General features: G+C 43.8%; 1 protein-coding gene and 1 long non-coding RNA gene across 7 annotated transcripts in view; both read right to left on the bottom strand.

Moving 5' to 3' along the window:
* The window catches only part of STARD13 (StAR related lipid transfer domain containing 13), a 403121-nt gene that overhangs the window by 10765 nt on the left and 366074 nt on the right, over nt 1-26282 (bottom strand). For 4 of the 6 annotated variants that reach the window (XM_040267096.1, XM_040267094.1, XM_040267092.1 and 1 more), the window contains 4 exons: nt 14919-16303; nt 12124-12297; nt 10826-11042; nt 3028-3226 (listed from right to left, as the gene is read on the bottom strand). In XM_040267096.1, the coding sequence (XP_040123030.1) occupies nt 3028-3226; nt 10826-11042; nt 12124-12297; nt 14919-16303 (1975 nt within the window). The remainder of the gene's footprint in view (nt 1-3027; nt 3227-10825; nt 11043-12123; nt 12298-14918; nt 16304-26282) is intronic. The other 2 variants (XM_040267098.1, XM_040267095.1) reach the window with 1 other exon arrangement.
* Nucleotides 20063-25135, bottom strand: LOC120883128. Its single transcript, XR_005725673.1, has 2 exons — nt 21906-25135; nt 20063-21833 (listed from the first exon to the last, which is right to left on the bottom strand). It is a non-coding gene; the product is annotated as an uncharacterized LOC120883128 (long non-coding RNA).

Raw genomic sequence — 26282 nt, 5'->3', positions numbered from 1 at the left:
AATGGGTTGTCATATCCTCCTCCAAGGGATCTTCCCCACCCAGGGATCGAACCTGTGTCTCCTGCATTAGTAGCCAGATTCTTTACTGTCTGAGCCACCTGGGAGAAGTGGCCTCTTCCCCACAGACACTGGAAAACTCTTGACTCCAGAGTCTATCCCTGGAACGCTGTTATTTCTAGTCTGGCTACTAGAAGTCACCGCAGGTAACTCAGAGCCTCAATCAATGTGCTGGCTACCTGACCCTCCTTTCTTGTCCCGTCTAGTAGCTCCTGTTCACCACTTTCTGATTCATGGGTCAAATAAGCAGTTCTGATGGACACTGGCCCTTGCAGCACAGGCTTGGCTGCCTGGGATATACTTGCTCTCTCCTCCCTCTCTAAGAAAGGCCATGTGCTGTTCAGGTTTGGGCTGTATTGTGCTCAGGGAGGTTGGGCCCTTCCCTCTGACCCACGCTGGCCTAAACCAAAAATGGTAACCCCGTTCTTCTCTCCAGTGATTGATTTAGGGGAGAAAAATGTATCCTTTCTGGCCTGTGAGACCAAATAAATGCTAGGCAGGTGCTTCTATATATTTATCTCCCTGATAGAAAGACACATGCCTGAGGAGACCCCGTCTGCCTGCCTCTTGCCTTTGGATGTGATTTTGGGAAGACATGATAATGCTAAGTGGTGGCAGTCCTATAGTGACCAGGGGAATAACCTTGGTCACAAGGGGATAACCAAGAAGAGGCGCACTTCAGCCATGGTGTCCCTGAATTAACCGACTCTGGAATTACTCAACTCCAGATTTTCTGTCTTGTGCAATTATATAATGTCTTTACTGTTTAAACAACTGTTTGTTGGATTTTGGGTCCTGTGTTTATAGCTGAGAGCATTGTAACTGGTCATCTCCCTCAACAATGCCCAAAGGTTCTCCAGTGATTAATGAACCAAATATAGGCCCTTTGCTCTAATGTTCAGTGCCCTTCCTGGGTACAGGCCTCAGTCTAATTTTTGGAGTCATCTGATGCTTCACTGGACAGTTACCCTTCTGCAAGCCAGACAGAAATCCTATAATCGCCTGACACATGTGCTGTTTGCTTTGCTCAGCATGTGTTCTTTGTGTATCTCAACCTTGAGTTGTCACCTCTCCATCAAGTCCTTATTCCTCATCTCAACCTCCCTGGGTGCTCTTTGTAACTTATCATGGAATGTCTCCGACCGGTTTCGCTGTATTGCAGTTATCTGTGTACGTCTTGTCTCCCTAAGTTGTAAGATGCCTAAGAGCAGAGTTAAGTCTTACTCATCCATGTGCTCTGCAGTGCTCAGCACAGTGCCCTGAACATAAGCTGAACTCAGTAAATGTTTGCTCAGCTAAAATAAACCCTGCTTTGATCTTTTTTTGTTGTTGTTTGTGAGTCTCACAAAGAGCTGAAAGCTTTTATCTCTTGGAAATAATCTAGCTTTAACCTTAGACTAATGTCAACCATAACCCAAGAACCGATTTCATGTAAAGGCTCATATATGCTACTTCCAAACCATAAGGGAGGTTTTACTGATAAAACACAGCTCAACCTCTTATGGCAGAAACATGAATTCCCTGTATTTAGGTTCCAGCAACCTGTATCACTAACTTAACCTATTCATTTGACAAGATAATATTTATTTAGTGGGTCACTACTTTATCCTCTTTTGACAAGTGGTACTTGTTATAATCCTTTTTGTTTGCAATATTGCAAACTCCTAAAATACATTTAGTACAGGATTCTCAATAAGCAGGAATCCTCTTCGAGTTGGATCAATTTCATGTCAAGGTCCATTTCATGCATATGTTGCTAAAAACTCAAAAGTCCACAGGCCGAGTGTTTTTTCCTGAAGAATTGAGACTTGGACCATTAAATACTTATAGCTGACCCTTGAACAACATGGTTTGACCTGCACAGGTTCACTTAACAGGCAAGTGCTTTTTCCTGATAAATACACAGTCAGCTCTTCCTATACTTGGGTCTTGAATTTGCAGATTCAATGAACTGTGTATCCTGTACTGTGTTTATGATCTGAAGTTGTCTGAATCCTCGGGTGCCCAACGGAGGATATGGAAAACTGATGGTAGGACCTGAGTATCCTTGGGGAGTCCTGAAAGGAAACCCATGCGGATGCTGGGTAAACATAACAGTGCCGCTAGGAAAAAGCCACGTGTTCATTTCTCCTCCTGCCCTTAGCAACTACCTTTAGCAGGGTATGCCTTTAAATCAATAATTGCTATTTTCAATTATTAATTATAGGGGCTTCACTGAGCATTATCAACTTCACATCACTTAAAAAGTTCTAAGTGAAAATATAAATTAGTTGAATTAAGCTTAAGCCTTGATTTGCTTTGCTTACTCACCACCAGTTAAAATGCATGGTATTAAAATACAATTTTCCCTTGATTTCTAGTCATTTTAACACATCTGGATTTCATATATACCAAGGAAATGCTTTCTTTTTAAAAACACCTATATGTAAAATAAATTCTATTGTTTCCCTTTTCATTTTAAGTTTATTAAAATTACATTGAAAGTTAGTTTTTTTCTTTTTTAATATATCTTACACAAACCCCTATTGAGAGAAGGAAGGTTTTTAATGTCAAAAAGTATTTTCAAATGCATAAAATACAGCCTGGAGATTTTCATATCAAAGTGTGAACAAAGTTTACTCCTGTAACTTTTATATACTTCATGCATTGCTTGTAGGGTTTCCTCGGTGGCTCAGTGGTAAAGAGTCTGTCTGCAATGCAGGGGCCACAGGAGATGTCGGTTCGATCCCTGGGTGGGAGATCCCTTGGAGAAGAGCATGGCAACCAACTCCAGTATTTTTGCCTGGAGAATCCTATGGACAGAGGTGCCTGGTGGGCTACAATCCAAAGGGTTGCAAAGAGTCAGATACAACTGAGGCAACTTAGCACGTATGCATGTATTACCTGTACGATTAAAACTCAGTCTATGTACTTTTTTTTTTTTTGGTTAATGGATGCACTTAAGAACAGGCTGGGCACTGTACCACTTACACTGGTAGATGTGGAGGAAGGTGTCACTGAGCTTGTTGGTGAAAAGAGGCTCAGGAAGGTCCCGGAAGAACTGCTTCACCATGTCCGCTACATCGTAAGCGGACTGGTCCTCATAGCTGACGTTCTCAGGGAAGTTCTCATTCATTTGACGTAAGGCATGGATTCGAGATTTCACACCTGATTTTCGAAAAAGACCCACCTGAAACAAGCCACAGGGATGTGTCAGTGAGGCTGCCTTTGGCCCCAGATATTTTCTTCCTACGGCAAGCACCTGGGGGGTGATCGGAAGGCAGTGGGACCAGGACTCAGCGAGCTGGAATTGTGGCCAAACTAGTCAATTGTAAATTACTAATTTAGCTACTCTGGGCAGTAGCGGAACACTGACTTCCTCTCCCACAAAATGAAAATAATAATAGTACCCCACCTTACAGGGCTACGGAGAAAATAGATGTGATTGTGCTTTGTAACCTGTCAAGTCTTATAACACCACTGATGTTATTGTATTCATTTAGTTAACAAGTAGTGATTAAATACCCATTATGTATCAGGCATACTTATAGCTTCTTGGACTCATCAGTGAACAGACCAGACAAAATTCCCTGTCCTCTGGTTGTGTGCACTTTAGTAGGGGTTTTGAAAAAGTCCCCTCAATGGAAGGTTTGGTAGATACCAGATAAGCAACCATATCCAATGCCCCTTTGAGGGAAAGGCTTATTGGGAATGTGTTCATGAAACAATATCATAAGCATGTATTTTGATTGAAAAGTCTTACTTCTATGCTTTTCCTTCTCCAGAATCCTTGTGACATATGCTTCTCGTATGATGCACCTACTACTCTAGCTGGTGTGTTGTTATGTATGTAAGTTATGGCTCTGGTGAGAATGATTCTTGAGTGGCTTTTCTTCAGACTTCAAGATGTTGTCTTACGCCCTTTTCATCCTTAGCACTCAGACTCCTCTGCTTGACAAATAAATGGAGCAGTCGGGCACCATGGGGATGATGCCCCAACAGGGATGTGCAAGGGGGAGCAGAGCCCTGTGGGGATGCAGGGTCCTGCAGTGGTTTCCAGGTTACACTGTAGGCTCCCCTCGAGCGGACCTGCCGCCACCCCAAAAGAACTGAGCTTGTCTGGGAGCCCGGGCTTACAGTGCATTAGTCTATCTGTTATTTTTAAATGCCCGCAGGTCACTGAATTTCTCAAATCCGGTTCCTCAAGCCTCCATCTGCACTCTTCTCACTCCCCAAGAGCTCCCTGGTTGGCCAGCTTCCACACTCCCAGCGGTCAGAGAGGTGGGCCGTAGCCGGACCGGGAGTCAACGCTGGCTGCTCTTCCCCTGCTCTGGAGAGTCACGCCTCCCTGGCCGCTGCATGTGCCAGGCCGGCCTCAACCCAAGCTCCAGCGTCTGAGGAGAGCTCTCTCAGTTGCTGCTATAAATGGAGAGCAGCCCTCACTCTTTCGAACTGCAGTAACAGCAAGGGAAGAATTCCAAGCAGTTGGGGAATACTCGGGGTTTTGTATACGTCAGAGGCACGGAACACAGGGGAAATTATACACCGCTACTTTTTGTGGCAATAAAGACAGAATCCTTAGCAATCCTTCTCTGCATTCTGAGGCTTACCACCCCAATTCCACAGAATTGGATACTCAGGCAGAGTGTCATTTAAAACATTAATCGCTTTCTTTTTGATTCTTAAGGTTTGGAATGCCTAGAAAATGCAGAAACGTTGCCAAGAAGAATCTAAAGAACATTTCTCTTCCTCTGGCGACTACTCCACATTTCATCAAAAGGCAGGAGAAGAAAGCATGTACTGTCAAAAGAAAAGTTCAAGGTGTCAGATAAGTGATTATCGGAGTGAGACCCAGCCTCAGTGTGTTTACATCTCTAATTCTGGAAGGAGGCCCAGGACCAGGCCTCAGGGCCAAGATGCACGGAGGTCTCAGAAGCCAAGTGCCCCAGAGGTGAATTCCTCAGCGTGACTCACAAACAGGGCTCCTCCTGTGAGTTGGGAGTATTCCATCCAAGAATTCCTGTTATTATTGTTTTTGACGGTGGAGAAATACTGATCGTACTCTATAAAAAGAATAAAGCTGACAACTGTGTGTGTGTGTGAGTGAGTGAGTATCTGTGTGTGTGTGTACGTGGTGGGACAGGGTTCCTTGTTGTCCTCTGTGCCTCGCCTGCGTGGATTCTGGTGCACGTGAGGTGCAGGTACACACGTATCCCAGGGATGCTTTCTTTGTACTGTTCTGTCTCCAAGTTTCTTTCTAGTTTCAGCAGATACTGTTATTTCAACGATTTGAGACGTGTCTGGAGCTCTCCAGCCGTGGGCTCTGTGCTGCTTGTTCCGACTTCAGATCTCACAGGATGTCCAGAGGGTTGTCAGGTATTTATTTGTTCTGCCTCAAATTCTGACAGTAACCTTCCCGTCCCACCCTTATCTTCCAGGGGACGTGGGAAATATCTGTGGGTTCTGTGGATTTTTGGCGCTTCTGTTGGAAGCACCAAAGGAATTTTTTTTTTCTAAGTCTAGTAAAAGTAAAGGTGGTCTGAAATCAGATTCCAGATGGAGTACTGAGGATGGCAGAAGAGAGAGATGGGAAGGGCCCCTGTCGTAAAAAATCGCACTGAGCTGATGGAAGAATTGCCCTACTACCTGCCTTGTTGTTATGTGACCGTGGCAATTTTCTATTGTTTAAGCCATTTGGGGGCAGGGCTTCAGGTCCCTGCAATGGAAAGCTTCCTGGTGAGGTAAGTAGAAGCTTTTTCTGGGACCAGAGGGAAGAGCTTTTCTTATCCATCATCGTAGAGCAGCCAGGGCTGGGGGTTCCCAGGTTTGCCAACCATCACTTCCTCTTCAAAAAGCTTTCAGAGCTGTGATAAAATGTGCATTTCTGACTAATTTCTTTTTGTAAGTAAAAAGTGGAGGACCAAAGAAACCACTGAAAATGCATTTCTTCTAGGGAAACCATGGTCATTGCGGCCGGTGGGAGGCAACCCCAGGCCCTTCAGTTTCATTATGAAGAAGACCCAAGATGTGTGAAATGTCTTTCATTTGCTTCTGTGTCTGTCGCTGGTGGCCAAGTGACCTGGGTAGTCACATGTGGACCCATGTTTAGTTTAATGCTCTGTGGTTGCCATTTTGAAATTCTTCGTAATCTCTGTGCACTTTTCATTTTGTACAAGACTCCACAAATTACACAGCAGGGCCTGCTCTCATGTCCCAGGAAGTATGGCTCTAACATCCTCTCTTAATAGGGAAGAGTGGTGGTAAGCAATGCAAAATCCATTTCATAAGCTTCTCTCTTGCACGTCATCTCTCATTTTCAGGGTAAAAGGACGAATGATGAGTGTCCCTCTGGTCTGGTTTTACTGTCCTCTCTCTTTAGTCTTCCACCTAAACATTCAGCTTTGAAAAGCAAGGACTCAACGTGTAATTTAAAAAGAGACCCAGGTACATCTCATTCTGATGTCAGGTAGACAGCAGGTTGAGGATACTTGTACTGAGTATGAAGTGTCTTCACGGCATAACTGGGCTTTTAAGACTTGCTACCCCATTAGAAGGAGAGCGTGGGCTGAGTGCTGCATTGGAATTCAAGTTTCATCTAAATAATGTTGAATCTCCTACTTGGCATCCTGCTTATGCTAATCCTTTCAGCACTTAATGATGTTTATCAGGACTTGTGTTTCTTCTTCTTTAGGGATGTGCGCCACTAATGAAGAAAGTTTGGTTTTTTCCAGAGAGGGAAAGGTGCCTGAGAGCAGCATGTAGCAGGTTCTTATGTGGAGCCTTGCAGGTTTGGCCACTCACTGCCATGACTCCATACTTATCAGGAGCTGGGTATAACCTGGGTATCATCTATCCTTCTGTGCAGCTGATTTAGGCTGTGAGCCCTTCTGTGAACTTTTAGAAATAAAAGCTCAGCCAATAGAGCTCGGCTCCTTTCACACACTGCCCTGTCTGCAATGATTCATAATTGAAGGTAAACATCCTTATTTCATCTCCAGCCAACTGCTCAGGTGAAAATGGACACACTGTATTTCATCACCAAGAAGATGTTCTGTACTTGGGGATATGGTGGCCCTGTTTCAGGGCTCTGTCGGGCTGTCTTCGGCTGTTTGTGACGTTCTCCTGTTTCAGAAGAATGCTTAGCCTGAGGGGAAGGAGCGGAGCAGGGAGGGAGCCTCCCTCCCTGGGGTCAGAGGCTGAGCCTTGGGACAGCCCTAGAAGGTGGTTGGAGGGGACCACGTAAAAGGAGGAGCAGAGAAGTCGGTCCACGTGCTTCAGAGGAAGGGCATCCTAGACCCTTTGGTCCTGCACAGCCGTGGGGCTGGGGCTCAGGATCCTGTGTAGACCTGAGTCTTCGATTCAGAGGAGGAGCCACTGGTGAAGGAAGAACGTTTATCTGGCGGGTTCTCCTTCCCTGCTCTTTGGCCCCTCTTTCTTTTCTGATTCACTGGCTTTTACTTGCTTGAGTTGGCTCTTAAATCTCTAGGACAGTCTTCCTCCTGAGCCTGGTTTTTTTATTGTTTCTCTACTTTGCCCTCATTTCTTACTGTTACTGCCTGCCTTCTTTGCAGGGACCAGAGGGGGCCCTCTGTGTGTTCCTCACACTCTTTGCTGATGAAGGTGGGGGGTCCTTGCCGGCACTGAGTGCTTCCTAAGGGAGGGACTGGATAAGGTGAAAGGCCCTGTGACATCTGACAGATTCTTTCTTTGGACGGAGACAAGAGAAGGGTTGACTTGTTCCTTGTGTTTACATTTACAGTCAGTATCCCTGTCCACGAAATGAGCCTTTTTCTTATAAGGCTTTGCCAGCATACTGTTTTTCAGGGTGGTATTCATCCAGATTAAAGAAAGAAAGAAAATAGTTACAGGTCTGAAATGGAGACAGGGAATAAGCTTAAGCCAGGGAGCAGGGGTTGAGGGGGATTTGGTGCCACTTTTCTTCTCTCCATTTAAATGACTTTTGCTTCAAACAGCAGACTGGCATCAATAACAGCAGCAGTGCTGGTGATACAGCTTTATTCAGAGTCTACAGGGGGCAGGACTGCTTTCCGTTCTACATAAAGACTACGCAGTGAGTAGAGTGGTGATATTACAATGCGTGTGTAGCCAATCTTGTTTAGGAAAGAATTCAAAGTGACTTACAGTGATCTATAAATTAAGGATCATAGATGAGACCATCAGAGCAATAGGAAAATAAAGATAGAAAAAGAGAGCAGGAAGTAGGAATGAGGTTCACACACAAAATTCACGCGTGCCCCCATGTTGCATATATTAACTACAGGCAGAATGTGCATTTGGTTTCAATAATTCTCGCAGCCAATGTAGAGAGGAAAACATATCCAGCCGAATGAGCCTGGTGTACCTAATATAGACAGGTCAGTTATCCCAAAAATAACAATGTTTTCAGGTGCTGGGCCCTGAGGAAGAAAAATTCTTTGGTTCTTACAGAAAAGACACCACATGATACAATGAATAACATCATCAACACAATCCTGACACTGAATCCATCAGTGAGTTGTTTAGGGCCACTTCTCAAAGTGTTCCTCAATGCCAGAGGTGGCATCACCCCCAAATCACTGGGGACAAGCAATTCTAACAGGTGGTAGTGAAATGCATTTGTTAAAAACTTGGGCCCTGGAGATAGATTTTCAAGCAAATGTTGGCTCCACCATTGCCACCTGGGGGCTAACCCTGCCCTGGGTGGATATGGGATTGAATGAGGCAGTGAGCGCAGGATACCTAATATCCCTGAAACATGCTGGGCACTTAAGAAAGGTTACAGTTATTGAGTGAAGACTGTAGATGAACTGCAGCATTTGCTTTAAGCATTCCAGAACAAACCCCGTTTTCTCTTAATAGAGCATTTGCTGACAAGCATTAGAGCCAAAGATTCAAAGAGAATCAGCCAAGAGGGGAGATGGGTCTTATATACCTTTATAAAAATTGAGAAGTTTGGAAAAATGTGTCTGAATAGCAGGCTACTCTCCACAAAATACAATCCTGGGTCTATACTAATAGTCCAGTAAAAGTACAGTTGAAGTTTCAAAGTCCTGTGCTGAAGGGCACGGTAGCAGTGCTTTTAGGACTGCAAAAGAGATTAACTAGAGTGAAAGTAGAGTTGCTCAGTTGTTTCCAACTCTTTGCGACCCGTGGACTGTAGCCTGCCAGGCTCCTCTGGCCGTGGGATTTTCCAGGGAAGAGTAGTGTAGTAGGAAGACATTTTCTTCTCCAGGGGATCTTCCTGACCCCAGAAGTGAACCTGGGTCTCCTGCACTACATTGCAGGCAGACTCTATCCCATCTGAGCCACCAGGGAATTCCCAGGGTATTGGCAAATGTTTGAGTCCACCTCTCCAAAAATTTTTCTCAATAAAATACCCATAGACCTTCTACTTTTGATTAATGTGTGCCTTTGGTTAAAAGTTCTAAAATTAAAAAAAAAAAAAAATCTAACGCGTAACTATCAGCTTCATTGGATTGCTCTATCGGGATGTTACTCACAAATCAATTAACATTAATTGGGGCATCTGCCAAAGATGAGTGCTGTTGGTTTTAGACAAGTGGTCTGTTGCTTTTCTTTCTGAGAAATAACAGGCAAGCCATCCAGGCCATTTCTCAACAAAGCAGCCATCGCCACCACAACGGTAACAGCAACCATGTTTACCCTCACAGTAACATCTAAATATGAAAAAATGTAGATGTGTGTATTATCTAAATGAAGAGTGGGAAGGGAAAAGGGCAAAATGCATTGAGTTCAATCAGTGATGGCACTGAATGAGGAAGTTACTCCTGTTCTTTTCCACTGAAAACTGCTATCTGATTCATCAAGAGACCATCCTGATTCTAAGTATGATCTCAGCACTGGGGTGGAGACGACATCAGTTCATGAGTTCGGGTGGCTTAGCTCATTCCTGTCCACTTGGCTTAAGGCCAAGGGTAAATCAATGAAAAGTGCAAATAACCTTAGAGTGGCACAGATTCTTCACACGGTATTAAAGAGTAAGATGAATAGAAGCCATTATAGAATAGTTACCTGAAAATACCCTCAATACTCAAGGTTGCAATTGATCAAGCAGAAACATGGCTTTTATTTTGGACAGAATGTCTAATAGAGAAACTAATGAGTATTACTTCAGAGGAGCAAAGGCCTGGCCTGGTTAATCATAGACTAGGTTGCACTCTGGGCCATTCATTGTCCACCATTGTGGTGGCCCCCACAGTCCTGGAGATGGAAAATGGTCTCCAAAAATTTTGTTCAGCTTGAGCTTTTTAATCAACTCCACAAGATGAAGGGACATTTAACTTAGCTGATATTATTTTCATATTTTACTTACACATTTAAAAAATATATAAATAAATTAAAAAATATAAACAGTTATGGTACTGCTTCAAAAAAATTAATAAAGGGAGATATAAACACCTAATTCTAGTTTAAAAACAAACAAGGATAAAAGAATGCTGTGCAATCACTGGTGGCATTGAGACCATAATTAAAAGGAAATGCAGTAGATAGCTTTACTCCCAGTTTCCGGGGAACACAAATTAGCTATCACAGGTACAAATGATCAACGTTAGCATTCTGCAGTCACTCCGGGGTGTCCTTCAAGTTGCCAGTGAGGAAACATCCTCGCATGACTTGATGAGGATGTCACCTGGTCAAATTAAACAGTGACCTCTAAAGACGACAGTGCCTTTTCTTTCAGAGAGGCATGTCTTGTCTGACCCTGGATGGATCTGATCTGGCTGGTGCTCTGTGCTGCCTGGCCTGTGCCTGGGACTGATGACCCTACCTGATCGAGGCAGTTGCTGCGTAGATACCTCAGCGCTTGCTGGATGCTCTGTGGCAGGGGCTGCCCAGTTCTCTGGACATGAACGATGAGGGGAACGCCAAAGACTGCCTTGTCTCGGTAATCGGGAACTTTCATCCTCTTCATGAACTTTGGAACTGCCCTAAAATTCACAGAAACCAGGTCATGCACGCCTCGTGGAGCACACTGCGGGGAGAGGCTGTGAAAGCAAGAGGGAAGCCAAGCTTTTGTTGGAACATCTGACAGGCACCGGGGAATTCAACATTTCTCCCTTGATAATTCACATTACATTGGAAGGACTGTGTGTGCCCTGTGCCTCTAACTGTTAAACAGGGTGATTCACATTAGCAGAATGGATTTATGGCCCTGCTTTCAAATCAAGTGCTTGACATTCCAGTTTATCTGTGACAGACACACTTCTTAAGTGATAAACACTTTAAAGTCCCCAATAAGACAAAACAAAACAAAATTAAAAACTACATCAGAAAGAAGAAATTTGGTTGGGGTTGGAGGAGAAAGAAGAGAAGATAAAATATTATGTTAATATCTTCCCTTACTTTTCTAGAACCAGTTGTACTTTTTAAAGAAAATTTTAATACACAAGCATATGTTGATTTGACCACACAATTTATAACTTTCTTATTATATTTTATAAAATATAAACTGCCAATTCTTCTTTGTGCATAATATATAACATATGACAATTAGCAGCACATCTTATGTTTTTCCAAATTCATCAAATTGTGTAAAATCGGCCTACATTCAAGTTCCAACATATGCTTTTGTGAGTTCCTTATTCCAAAGGTTTACTGCATAGTCTTGTTTTTATTAGTCAATGAAATAAGAGCAGAACTGTATTTGAAGAGTTCAGTGCTCTCAGAATGAAGCAATGCTCTAAGTGTGGAGCTCTGCATTGGGGCAGGAGGTACAAGAAACAGATGTTTTCTTTGCAAACTGCCAGAATTACTTTATGGCAAGTTTATTTTTAATGTCTCTGTTCACAACTAATCACTCTTTACTTGGAGCCTGACTGCCTTCCCTGGAAACTGACAGAGAGCTACAAATAAAGCAATGCTTCCTGTAGGCTACATCTCATCCAGGCTTTGGCAGCCCAGAGGCCGACACTGAGGAAGAACTCTGGGCATTTTTTTTCCCAAGAGACTGGCAGTGAAAGAAACAACCAGATTCCTCAGAACTCAGAAAGCAAATACAGAAGTGCTTGCCATCACACACTGAGCCCTGGAACGAATGGTCTGCTCCAAGGTGAATGGGCTACGCACCACGTCCAGCCGTGCTTGTTGGACATGGAGTGCTTCTCCATGATGGCCGTGAGGCGGAGCAGCGAGAAGCGCTGGAGCAGGTTCAGCTGGCCGGCTGTCTGTCCGCTGATGTGGGGTGATGCCGTAGATGGCTGCGGCTGGTGTGAGAGCTGGAAGCTGTTCCACCGGAGTCGCCTTTACCGGAAAGACCGTCAGAGAAGCCAGTCACAAAGGGGATGGGTTTGTCAGAAAACATGAGATGTTACTGATTTTTAAGTAGCTAATCAAAATAGTTTCTGAGCCAAGAGAGCCACAGAGCAAAGGGAGCAGAAAGACACAAAATGCGCAGAACAGACAGAAGAAAGTATTTTGGAAGAAGTCATTATCTGTTTCACTGGTGGTGTTAGTTGCTTGGTTGTGTCCAACTCTGCGACCCCCATGGACTGTAGCCTGCCAGGCTCCTCTGTCCCTGGGGTTCTCCTGGCCAGAATGATGGAGTGGGTTGCCATTCCTTTCTCCAGGGAATCTTCCTGACCCAGGGATCGAACCCAGGCCTCCTGCATTGCTGGTAGATTCTTTACTGTCGGAGCCACCATTAGGAGGCTTAAATAAGTGATGTAATAAATTTTATGTGTTAGTTTATTCCTAAATCCATTCCCACAGTGTTGCAAGCACCTGAGACTGTGTGTGTAAGAGAGAGAGAGAGAGACGTTCAGACAGACAGAGGCAGAGACAGAGATCACACACACTTGGGAGCTGCAGAGTACCATCACACTGCTATCCTGACTCCACACTGACTTGTGACAGGTGGAGATGAAGTTCTCCCGATGTGATTGCACAGCAGTGAGCCCAAGAGACATCACTGCCTCGGGAGAGACCCAGCAGCACATACAGTAGGCCTGTTCCTACTGGTTACCCCCTTCCAGGGACATTTATCTAAGGTGCTTGTGAAATGATCATAGTAAAACAGCTTTTATGTGCTTTCTATTCTGCATTTTAAGTCAAAATAAACATATAAAGTACTGCGTACACCTTCAGTTCAGTTCAGTCGCTCAGTTGTGTCCGACTCTTTGCGACCCCATGAATCGCAGCACGCCAGGCCTCCTGTCCATCACCAACTCCCAGAGTTCACTCAAACTCATGTCCATCGAGTCAGTGATGCCATCCAGCCATCTCATCCTCTGTCGTCCCCTTCTCCTCCTGCCCTCAATCCCTCCCAGCATCAGAGTCTTTTCCAATGAGTCAACTCTTCGCACGAGGTGGCCAAAGTACTGGAGTTTCAGCTTTAGCATCATTCCTTCCAAACAACACTCAGGGCTGAACTCCTTTAGAATGGACTGGTTGGATCTCCTTGCAGTCCTAGGGACTCTCAGGAATCTTCTCCAACACCACAGTTCAAAAGCATCAATTGTTCAGCGCTCAGCTTTCTTCACAGTCCAACTCTCACATCCATACATGACCACTGGAAAAACCATAGCCTTGACTAGATGGACCTTTGTTGGCAAAGTAATGTCTCTGCTTTTGAATATGCTGTCTAGGTTGGTCATAACTTTCCTTCCAAGGAGTAAGGGTTTTTTAATTTCATGGCTGCAGTCATATCTGCAGCGATTTTGGAGCCCCCCAAAAAGATAAAGTCTGACATTGTTTCCACTGTTTCCCCATCTATTTGCCATGAAGTGATGGGACAAGATGCTATGATCTTCGTTTTCTGAATGTTGAGCTTTAAGCCAACTTTTTCACTCTCCTCTTTCACTTTCATCAAGAGGCTCTTTAGCTCCTCTTCACTTTCTGCCATAAGGGTGGTGTCATCTGCATTTCTGAGGTTATTGATATTTCTCCTGGCAATCTTGATTCCAGCTTGTGCTTTTTCCAGACCAGCGTTTCTCATGATGTGCTCTGCATATAAGTTAAATAAGCACGGTGACAATATACAGCCTTGATGTACTCCTTTTCCTATTTGGAGCCAGTCTGTTGTTTCATGTCCAGTTCTAACTGTTGAATCTGACCTGCGTATAGGTTTCTCAAGAGGCAGGTTAGGTGGTCTGGTATTCCCATCTCTTTCAGAATTTTCCACAGTTTATTGTGATTCACACAGTCAAAGGCTTTGGCATAGTCAATAAAGCAGAAATAGATGTTTTTCTGAACTCTCTTGATTACACCTTAGATCTCAGAAATTTCTCATAGAACTTTTTAAAAATGTAAGATTTGGCAAGGTCATGGGAAGAGCCTGTGCACAGGCAATGGGCCTTGTCATCAGTACTTTGCACATAAGCTCAAATTTTTTTTTGGGGGGGGCATAAAACCAAGCCTGGGTGTTCTTTGGAAGGAATGATGCTAAAGCTGAAACTCCAGTACTTTGGCCACCTCATGCGAAGAGTTGACTCATTGGAAAAGACTCTGATGCTGGGAGGGATTGGGGGCAGGAGGAAAAGGGGATGACAGAGGATGAGATGGCTGGATGGCATCACTGACTCGATGGACATGAGTCTGAGTGAACTCTGGGAGTTGGTGATGGACAGGGAGGCCTGGCATGCTGTGCTTCATGGGGACTCAAAGAGTCGGACATGACTGAGCGACTGAACTGAACTGAACTGAAGATTGAATTAAAGGGTAAACACTGGGAGAAACAAATGTGAGTTAAAATGGATTCAATCTGCACAAAAGCCATACTACTATTCAAATAATTCCCAACTGCATACTTCACTTAGACCAGTGTTAAATATTTAGAAGGTACTCTATAAATGTTTGTTAAATAAACAGACCATAATTATTATGAAAGGGATTTAAACCTCACTTCACAAAGCCATGCCACCAACCTGTTTGGCCTGGTCAGAGAGGCCCCTACTCCCGAGTCTCTCCTTTCTCTGGGCCCAGCGGCCTCTGACTCAGTAAGAGATGCTCCATCTCTTTCCATGTCACTGGGTGTGGTCCGACCTTCAGAGACAGAGTTGCCTTCGAAATCCAAGGTGATCTGATTGGGAGAGGGGAAGGGGGAGAAGCTAGCCTCTCCGGCACTGTGTGTCTGTGGTTCGGGTAACACGTTTCTGGACCAGTCATCCACCACCTCCTGGAGCCCGTTGACGTGATGGAGGATGTCATCCAGGTGAGGGAAGAGGTCATCCTTCTCCAAGTCCAGAAGGTCCCCGGTGCTGGCATAAAGGTGGGAGCCGGGGACATTGTCGTAGATGCTGACCCGACTCGCCCTGTGGCAGGACCCCACAAGCCTGGGCTCTCTGGCTCCCGGGCCAGGCTGTCTGCCCAGGGAGATACTCCCGGTCCTCCAACTCGGCCCATGGCTGCTGTCTGTTGGCGAGAGGCTTTCGATCGAGAGTGCCTTGGGGAAGGTCCCTGGCTTGTGGTCTTTGGGGACATGCACCACCAAGTTCTCTTGCGAGTGAAACTCGTGTGCGTGGCGGTCCCCCGCGTCCCGCAGGGCTGTCCCCGCCAGCACGTCCAGGTCTTCAAGGTACATGCCCCCGCGCTTGTGGGCCTCCTGGCACCTCCGCTCCTTCAGGCCGGGCGTGCTCCCCCCGCTGCTGCTGTTCTCCGAGGGGCTGCTCTCAGCACCCCACTTGGTGGGGCCAGGAAGCCCGGCACTGCCGGTGGCGGGGGGCGAGTTCTGGAGGTGTCCATTTGGGATCTGGACGCACTGCATGGCCCTGAAGGACTCAGGCTCCTGCTGCAGCACGGGCCCGCTGATCACCAGGCCCCCAGGCCGCCCCTTGTGCCTTCCCTGCGCGCCTTTCCCTCGCAGCGTTTCCATGCGTTTCAGGAACGACTTGGCTCTGGCCCGGCTGGGCTTCTCATTCTTTGGGTGCAAAGGGTGCTGGAGCCCATCTTTGGGGGACGGCAGGAGGCTGTTGCCCACCAGCGCAGCGTCCAGCATGACCGGGCTGTCAGCACAGTACTGCCCGGGGCCCTCGAAGGCCTCCCGGCCGGCGCCGTAACCACCTGGCTGGCTGCGGCCGTCGCTCCCACCGCTGCTTTCACTGTGAATGGAGCAGACCTCGGGCTCGCTCAGATCCGTGAGGACACTTTCACTACTGGTCGTGTTTTTCATCCTAATGTCTCCTGACGACCCATTTCTGTCTCCTCCAGGAAACAGTGTGTGGAGGTCGTCCACGCGAGACCACCGGCGGCTGGTTCTTTGGAAAGTCCATTTGTTGCTGATGCAGAGATCTTCCTCATCGGAGTCGTCACCCTGGAAAACAGCAGCAGGATGCTAATAACGTAAGAGTGGCAGGGGTGGAGAGGGCAGTTTGGGGAGCACGGGCATGGCACCCCTGCCTCGTCCTGCCCTCCCTCTCATGGGTGGACCCTTTTGCTGGTCCCTCCATCTTTATTGTTCTGGATGCCCTCTTCCTTCCCAGTAGCTGGAAGACCCCTTCCCAACCCGTCCAGCTCTCTTCCCTTCAGTTTTCCTTCCTTCCTCTCTAAGAAGCTTTGTGGACTGATTATAGAGGATGTAACTACCATCTGGCTAGACAGGCTAAATATAAAACACCTGCAGTTCTCCCTTTTTGAGTAGAAATTCAATCTTGCCATAGAAGGCACTTACTTCTTTCCTTAAATCTCTTTACGGAGCCCTAGGACCATATTTCTAGCTTTCCTCTTCTGAGCCTCAGAGTCACCAGATCTCAAAGCCAGTACTCCTTAGTCTCCCAGACTTGATTCTTAGCATATGTTCCATGTAAGTTAACAGCCAAATTATCTCCAAATTCCTGGAAATGGAAATTTGGGAGCCATTCTAGAGATTCCTGTGGAGGAAGGTCCCATCCCAGCCAGCACCACTGGGCCAGCCTTCTTGTTTTTAATCAGCCCTGGATCCGAGTGCCTTCCTGGGACATGGGTATCTGGGTGCTATGGCCCCACCATTTTGCCCTGTCATACACCTCACACATTTCTCTTACGTCTGGGTTCTGCCTGAATTTGTAGCCCCAGAGACAGGAGAGTCTGGATTCCCTGAATGCAGTTTGTTTATCTTTGCAAATCCCTGGGCCCAGCCCAGCACAGACGTATAAATAATTTCTTTTCCAGATGAACTGGATCATCCGTTCCTTCTTTCTCTTCATTATGTGTATTACCAAGATCTGACTCTGAAATGGTTCTCAAATCTGCTCCCTCATTCATATCTTCACTCTCATTCCCCAGTGTGGGCCCTTGGCACCTCTGGCTGGGTTATTACAGTAAAAACCAGGCCAACATCCTCTCCATCTAAACGGCTTTCCACAGTGTAATCCAAGTGTGATCACAGGGTTTCCCAGTTTAGACACTTTCCGTTTCCCTTAGCTCTCCGAAGTCTGGGTATGGCATTTTCAACCTGACTTTCAACCTGAAGCTCTTTCAACCTGACTCCAATGTGCTTTTCTTATGTTAGCAGTTCCTCCCCATCTTCCTGCATTCTGCTCCCTGACCTGCAACTAGGCAACACCGAGCTCTGTGACAGGATTAAGAGCCTAAAGGGTTTATATGGTCCCCTGTCCTTCCCTGATCCCTGACCATTCTTGGGTACTCAGCTTCATGGGTCTCTTTGAAGCCTTCCTGACAGCCCCAAGGCAGTGACTATGTTTCCATTGTGCTCTTGTAGCATTCGGTTTAGATCTTTATTGTAACATTTATTATAATGCTATCTTAATCTCATGTCCCAAGCACCTACTCTCAACTGTTACAGATAAGCTCATCAGGACCAGGGCCTGCGTTTCTGTGTTGTATTCATATTTATATCCTCCCAATGCGGAGAAGGCAATGGCAACCCACTCCAGTACTCTTGCCTGGAAAATCCCATGGACGAAGGAGCCTGGTAGGCTACAGTCCATGGGGTCGCAAAAAGTTGGACACGACTGAGCGACTTCACTTTCACTTTTCACTTTAATGTATTGGAGAAGGAAATGGCAACCCACTCCAGTGTTCTTGCCTGGAGAATCCCAGGGACAGTGGAGCCTGGTGGGCTGCCATCTATGGGGTCGAACAGAGTTGGACACGACTGAAGCGACTTAGCAGCAATGCCGAGCAGAGAGTAACTGCTCTCTTTCTATGTGTGTATATATAAAAATATATTAATTGGACTAAGTGTTATTTCACTTTACTTTGGCATCCTGTTCTAAGACCTTGTTGCCAGTGCAAGCAGTACCAGTTAGACTTAGGTGACTGTCTGAAAGTTGCTTACTCTCTCCAAAGTGGATTTCTATCATTTATAAAATGGGACTGAAAATTGGTTCTGCATCATAGGTTTGCTTTGGGGATTACATGAAATAATGCACTGACTAATCCTTCACTGAGGGGTATTTTGCTTATTTGTTATTTTCTTGTGTTTGTTCAGTTGTGTCTGTGCTTCCTGTCCATGTAAGATAGACGGCTTATCCATCTTTCTATATATCTGGCATCTACCTGAACTCCTCTGGACATTGCAATATATTATCTTCAAGGAAAAATAAACAGATGCTCAGTCAGTGAATGTGGGATCCTTCCATTTTTATTCCCTGAAAATCTAGGTTTACAGGGATTAGACTAAATGACAAATTTGAACTTTCAAGTATAAGGTGGAAGAAAGTAGAAAACCATGGCAATCACAGAGAATTTCATAGCTGTGGCAGCATGGTGGGAAATTAGCTTTGAGTTTTAAAAAAGTTGCATAAAAATTTAGCGAAAGAGCTTAAAAAGTTGCGCAAATGGAAAAAGGGCAAGACTCTAGGATGAAGACTCAAAAATATCCTTTCTTCATAGCATTTTCTACCTCCTCTTTCCCTGTGATGGATACAATAAACCCTGACATCTGAGGGCCATTTAAATATCAGGTACTGTGACAGTTTGGAGGTTGAGTTTATTGGATTTTCATGTCATATTTCAGGAAGCTAGGAGAAGTTGATATTAAGTAAACATTCTGAAAAAAACTTTTAGCAAATAGTTTCTGAGAAGGCAAAAGAAGGATATGCTTTTAAAGAAAATACAGATATTTTAAAATAGAAACTACAACATTTAGTGTTGGCTCCAATGAGCTCTCTAAAGCAATCCCAAACTTGGTTACTGATGCTAGCAAACCACATACTAGTTGGAGAAGGACTTCTTTATGTTGATTTAGAAAAGATGCCAAGCCGGGCACTGCGGGCTAGGGATGGAAAGCCCGCTCCTGTCTGCTGGGCTCTAAGAGCTTATTATACTGGCTCTGGGCAAAAAGAGATATTTACAACCCAACCAAGGCATGTGAAAAAGTGGTAAACTCCTGGGGAAAAAGGCAAACAGTTCAGGGAAATTTTGCAGTATTTAGATGGTTTGAACCAAAACAAACAAACAAAAATCAAAGCAATAAAAAACAAAAATAAAACAGAGAGAAAAGGAAAAGATATCTATCTTCTTTAGTATGCAATTATCAGAGTACATCCAGAGGGTACTGACATGATTCTGTGTCTGTTTTTTCCCACTGGTGCAGGATCTTTGAAACTGATAGTGACATACAATAAGAAATACATTTTTTAGTTATAAGTGGGTACTATAGATGCAAGGTAAAACACCATGAATATAATGAATACTGTGTATGTTATATATGAAAGTTGTTAAGTAAGTCCTAAGAGTTCTTATCACACGGAAAAACATTTTTTTTTCTTCTATTCTTTAGCATTGTATCTCTGGGATGATGGATATTCACTAAACCTACTGTGGTAGTCATGATGTGTGTCAGTCAAATCATGCTGCACACTTTAAACTGATACAGTGCTATATGTCAATTATACCTCAATAAAACTGGAGAAGGAAAAAAGGAAGTAATACAGCACTGATAATAGTATATGGAACATACTAAGTGCTCAAAACATGTTAGCTATTCGTTAAAAAGAAAAAATTCCAGCACAACTCAAGGCACATATACAAATTACACTAAAGCTAAATAAATAAACAAATATATAAATTTATGCTATCACAGTTATCTTATCCTCTGATATTTTATATTCTAGTTTAGTCCATTTCATTTTTTTTTTATGTTGTTTGCAACCCACCAGATTCATCTGATAACCTACCAATGGGCCTTGATTCACAGCATGAAAAACACCACAGTTTTAGTTTTTTATACACTCATGGCCCAGCAGATGGTCAGGGACATAGCAGATTCTCCAATAATAAATGTAAGGTGTACTCCTTAGGAGATGATCAGATTTCTTTTTTTTTTTTTGAGGCTAAACACAAATAGTTTGTGATTATTTAGAAATGCAAAATGGAAACCTCTAGGAGTCAGATGTTTTTATGAGAAAAATACACACCAAACTAACTTTATTCTGTTATCTCAACGATTTAGTAAACCAGGGAAATACTAGGGACACGGTATGTCTGGATTTCAGCCAGGAACTGACAAAAGGCCAAGACACCAAACTGCTGGAGGCTACAGAGCGTTTTGTGAGTAGCTGGTTGAGTAACTCCACCAGAGAGGGTGATGGAAAGACTGAAAGCAAATGATTCAGGACGCCTTCAGGCTGTGTCCATTTTAAGAATAAGTTGAATGAGTCAGAAGGATTCATGTTTTTAAACTGTGAAGATGGCACAGATTATTCACTAGGAGATCTTCTTCGTTGCTGTTTATTTATTTTTAATTGGAGGACCACTGCTTTACAATGTGTTAGTTTCTGCTGTGCAATGAAGTGAATCAGCTGTAAGTATACGTATGTCTTCTCTCTTCTGGACCTCCCTTCCACCCTGCCCCCATCCCATCCATTCAGGTCTCACTAAGTGATCTTAAGCAAGGCACTCACTCTGAGACTTAATTTTCTCAGCTGTAAAATGGAAACAGTAACAACCCACATCTGGCATGTTTTGCCAGTAGAATCAAAGGAGATTATATGTGAAAATGCCAGATAAATCTTAAAGTGCAAAATGAAACTAATTATTGTTGTTAGAGAATACTGATTTGAGATGCATAATGATCTTAACAGAACTGAAGGATGGCCTGTGTAATAAGATGAAATTTCATGAAGTTAAACACGAAGAACTTAACTTCACAAATCTATTATAGGATGTATGAGATGGAACAGTCTTCTTTCCTATCAATAGTCTTGAGAGTTGTAGCAGATTTAGGCTTAATATGAGTTAATCATGTAATGTAGTAACCAAACCAAGACATCCACCTTAGGATATCTGATCAAAAGCATGGATCTCAACACTTGGGACGAGCAGCCCCATTGTATTCTGCACCGGTAACATACATTAGGAACAACAAGTCACAGCTTAAGGTGCACAGGGAATGGGATATATTTCCAGGGTAGAGTAATCAGGTTGGCCAGTGATCTAGACATCATAACCTTCTATGAAGGATGATTGAAAGGGGTAATGGTTTGGTTTAGAAAAAAGGAATTCGAGAACAGTACAAACTCAAAGTGTGGTCAAGGGGCTGACAGTCCCCTAACCAGTCTTCAGCGAGGTGAATTCAGACACTAAGAGTAAATATGAAAACCATTTGTCACCATTTAGCATGGCTGTGCTATCCAAATGATCACTGGACTTGTCTTACTAAACAGGGCTGAGACCAGCTTGTGTGTTGGGCTCACAAAGTCCATGTTACATGTGACATTTCAAGATCAGTTTATCTAGCGTAACCCAAAGTGTATAATGTACAGGACCCATGGTTTTACAGGAAGACTATTGTAGAAACTAGCTAGTGACTGTGGATTAAAGATGAATTTTGACAATATAGCATCACTTACTTCATTTTGGTAAAAGTAAAAAAGAATAGCCAAAGCTTTTAAAAATTACTTTTTTTTTTTTTGGTTTTGTAATCCTTTTTTTTTTTTTTAATTTTTATTTATTTATTTATTTATTTTTACTTTTAAAAACCTCTTTATTTTTATTTTTTTTAATGTGTATCATTTTTAAAGTCATTATTGAATTTGTTACAATATTGTTTTTGTTTTATGTTTTGTTTTTTTTGTCTGCAAAGCATGTGGGATCTTAGCTTCCTGACCAGGGATCGAGCCTGCACCCTCCTCCCCCAATTTGGAAGGCAGAGTCTTAACCACTGGACCGTCAGGTAAGCCCCACTCAACATATTCTGTGAGACTGGCTTCTTTATGATGGTTAATATTAAAACAGAGAAGCATGTGAGATACACATTTTCGCCTGTGAGTGGTTTCTGTCAATCAAACCTAAATTCGATAACAAACAGAAAACTCACGATGGGGAATACTCATAGTCATAGTGTTTGATTGAAATGTGCGTACAGACATTTAATATGGGGAAGTGGTATTTCAAAGTAAACTTTTTAGTTAGTTCTGACAGCTGAACAACAGAAAAAAGTTGCAAATGCAATCGTGATTCTTCATATTAATTGCCTAAGTGTACACTTTTAGTAAAAATATGAACAATTTTTGTAATTCTTTTCTATTTGTTCCAGTTATATTTATTGGAATGCAATTTTGTATCTGCAAAGTCTAATAAAACATTTAGTCTTGTATTTTCTCTAGTACAATTATTAGAGATTATCTAATGATTGTATAATTCATATTTCTAATATTATTAATGTTTCTAATAATTGTTTTGTAATGAATTTTACAAAAGTATCTTGGTCAGTGGCAGGCTGGGAAGTTTTTAAAAAATCGATCATTCACTGTAGACAGTTTAAAAAACTTTGCTCTAGATTGAACAGAGGTCAGAAAACTTTCTGTAAAGGGCCAGATAGTAAATATTAGAACATTGAAACTACTCAACTCTGCCTTTGCAGCCAAAAGGATGGGTGTGGCTTTATTCCAGTACAACTTTCTTCACCAAAGCAGGAGCAGCAGCTTGCTGAGCTCTGGTCTGGACAAAGAAGAAATCCATATTCTGTGCCTCTCCAGAGAGAAGAGCTGGAATCAGATGGGCACGTTTACATCAAGTCAACTATTATGTGAAAGACTTCCAGGAGTTAGGAAAAAATAAATTGCCTTGCATTTTAATGAACTCAAGTCTAGATGTTTATAAACAGAGGCTGAGTGAATTATTGGATGCTCTGAAAGTAAATCCTGTGCTGGATAGGAGGTTGGAAAAGATGACTGAAGAGCTCCTCTCACTCAAAGATCCAGGTTCAAGGATATTCACACATAACACTCTTCAATGTAAGATGTACTACTTTCCAGTTGAGGGAATGATGGAATGAAATGTCACTTCTCTCATTTGCTCTGCTGTTTGGAGCTGCCAGGTGGTGTCTTATTTGATGGGACATTTGAGGTTATGAAAGGCAATGGGGGAGGGGAGGGTGGCAGGCGGAGGCTGAGACTGGGCCCCCTCACAACAGCTGCAGCTCCTTTGAAATACCCACGGCATCCAGGCCATGAGGTGCTGGCTGCAACGTGGCGATTAGTCATGGTTTCTGTGTTGCTTTCCACCTTGGGGTCATGATTTCAGAGAGCTTTATTAAAACTGTGACTTTAACCAGGACCTTCTTTGGAAGCCGCTCGTCCTGCCTCAGGAAATCTTGTGGAGGAGTCCTGTGTGTGTACACATCTCTCTCTTTCCTCATTTAACAGAGATCCTTATTGGAGTCTTCAGTCTCTGACTTTTACTTTGAATAGAGCCCACATCACATTAACACTGACTGTAACGAGGAGATTTCAGTGTCCTCATAAAGCAAGTCTGAATTCTGTAGGACATAATGAAGGAACAGTTTTCTGAGAAAGAGTAACTTTGCATGTGCCTTGGCGTTTTTAATTTAGAGGAAACTTCAAACTTCTTTTGGCTTTTTCTAAGAAAGTGAGAATAGTCATAGCTGAAATTAATATATGCTTCAGAGACAAATGCCAAAAACACACACTGCAAAGGGAAGGATTTTGTCTTTTTTAAACAAAATTTGACCATCTCTTCACACTGGAAACAGGAGCTCATAAGAGGTGGCTACTCCACGTACATGGAAATTTAGCTGTGTATCTTCCATTACCGTTGACTGGAGCTGAGTGGCTGAGCCCTCCTGTTCAGAAGCACGGCCCTGCCACTTGCAGCATTGCAAGGGGAGGAGCCTGAGGCCAAAGGTGGGGAACGGCTGGGTCCTCAGGCTCTCAGAAATGCGGGCGTTTAGTAAGTCTTTCAGTGAGATGCATGGCCAAGATTGAGGGCACGCTACCTGCTTCTCATGGGGAAAGTAATCTTGAATCTTTAAAGGACTGCTTTTCTCTTCTGTAAGGTGTGATTTCAGTTGTCTTGGTGCTTTACGAGTGAGTGGTATTTGATGTACAAGGAAAGTGCAAGCCTATCTAAGTATGAATGAGGCTTCACCATTGTCATCGATTTGTGGATTTTTTTTTTTTTCTCCCATCTTGGGTCAACCCACCAAACTCTTCAGGATTAAACAAAATCAGGTGAGAACCAAATTCAAAGCAGAGCAATGAAATTCATGACTCTTTTACCACGAGAGATCCAAAGGTAAATTTCCATGAAGACATTAAATAAATTGTGGACTTGAGTACAAAAAGCAAGAAATATCCCTCTTCTAAAACAATAAAAATACCTAATTGTATATATTGCTGAGGAAGCCCTTCCGGGTCTCAGGCCGAGGGCCAGAAGCTCATGACAATACATTTCTGAATCTCTCTCAAGGGCCAGGAGGGTCAGGACAGCTGTGTTCAGGTCCTGCCTGTGCTGTTTCTGAGTGGCTCTGGGCAAGTTACTCGGCTTCCCTGTCCTTCGATCTCTGTATCTATGACGTGGGCTTAGTGATGAGCAGTGGTGCCTGCTGTGGAGTGGGCCTGCAGGCACCTGCTCATCGCACCACAGAGTGCTAAGAAGCACACACAGCCTTCCTGAGGCTTGGAGGGAGAAGCACGACTGTGTTCCCGGGTGGTGAAGCCATTTGGGGATGACATTCTGGGGAATTAAACATGTCTGGGCCTCTGCAGATTAGAGGTGAGCATTGTATTTCTGTTTCTTGGATTGATTAAAATAGGGACAAGCCCAGAGGAAATGCTACTTTTTGTTTTTTTCTGCCAAACAAACTAATTTCACAGTTGGTTGCAGCTCTTGTGGTGCTTGGTTCTCAAGTTTTACTTTCTACTTCTGATCATTTATCCCAGTCCTAGTCTGTATTTAGGTGTGTGTGTGTGTGTGTGTGTGTGTGTTTTTTTTTTGGCAATAAAATAAAGGATTGGCTGAAGCTCCAATACTCTGGCCACCTGATGTGAGAGCCAATTCATTGGAAAAGACCCTGATGCTGGGAAAGACTGAAGGCAAAAGAAGAAGGGGGTGACAGAGGTTGAGTCGACTGGACGGTATCACTGACTCAATGGATGTGAGTTTGAGCAAACTCCGGGAGATAGTGAAGGACATGGAAGCCTGGTGTGCTCCAGTCCATGGTGCTATGGAGAGTTGGACACAACTGAGAGATTGAACAATGACAAAGGGCTGGTCTGTGACTTGTGTAAGGAGCAGATCATAGGAACATGTGCCACCACCAGGGTCTCCTATGTAGTTGCTTAGACCACAGCCCCCAAAACGCATCACGGCTAAGATTCGTGAGTAGGTGGAGACCACTCACTGGATTTATTTATTTCAAAATTCAGGCCACAAGTCCCTACATTACAATGTGGAAAGCCCTGTTTTATTCAAGTGCCTGCATCCATGGGGCCCACAGCTAAGTAGGGCTGTAAGGGTATATGCCACCACAGCCAACATAAGGCATAAATTAAGAACATCAGAAAGCCGAAGGGACCAATTTACAGAGGAGCTTCTGTGAAGGTAACATGGCCTAATGCATGTTATTCAAGCCTGTCCCACATGTGGGTTTTGAAATGCTGGTGATAAAGGGAAGAATTCAATCACACCACTTGGTTGAAAACAAATCGTGTTGTTAGTCTTTGGCATTTGTGTTTGTGATACATAGCAGCTAAGGATCTGCACTGGCAGCCGGACAGACAGCCACACAGGCGTGGCTGCACTTGGTTTAATAAGAACCATGTGTTACAACCAAAACAACATCTGACCTTCCTGCTTCAAAAAGTGTATGTACTTCTCAAAGGCTCTATTCAGCCAGACAGCTGTTGGGACGTTTATTCCCACATTTTTCATTTTTCTTTGACCCGGACAAATTGCCCATGTTTTAATATATTCTCTGGATATTGTTTTTCACCATTTTCCCTCCTTAGCTTGAATCTTTGGTTCCTAGCTCAAACCCCAAATTGTTCTGAAGGTGAGGTCAACCAAAATTCATTTGCGCTTTTTTTGGGTGCTATTTTAGAGCA

Source organism: Oryx dammah, unplaced genomic scaffold, assembly GCF_014754425.2.
Source record: "Oryx dammah isolate SB20612 unplaced genomic scaffold, SCBI_Odam_1.1 HiC_scaffold_24, whole genome shotgun sequence".
In the NCBI taxonomy this organism is placed as follows: domain Eukaryota; kingdom Metazoa; phylum Chordata; class Mammalia; order Artiodactyla; family Bovidae; genus Oryx; species Oryx dammah.
Note: the sequence above shows the minus strand (reverse complement) of the source record. Positions and strands in the feature narration are given on the sequence as shown.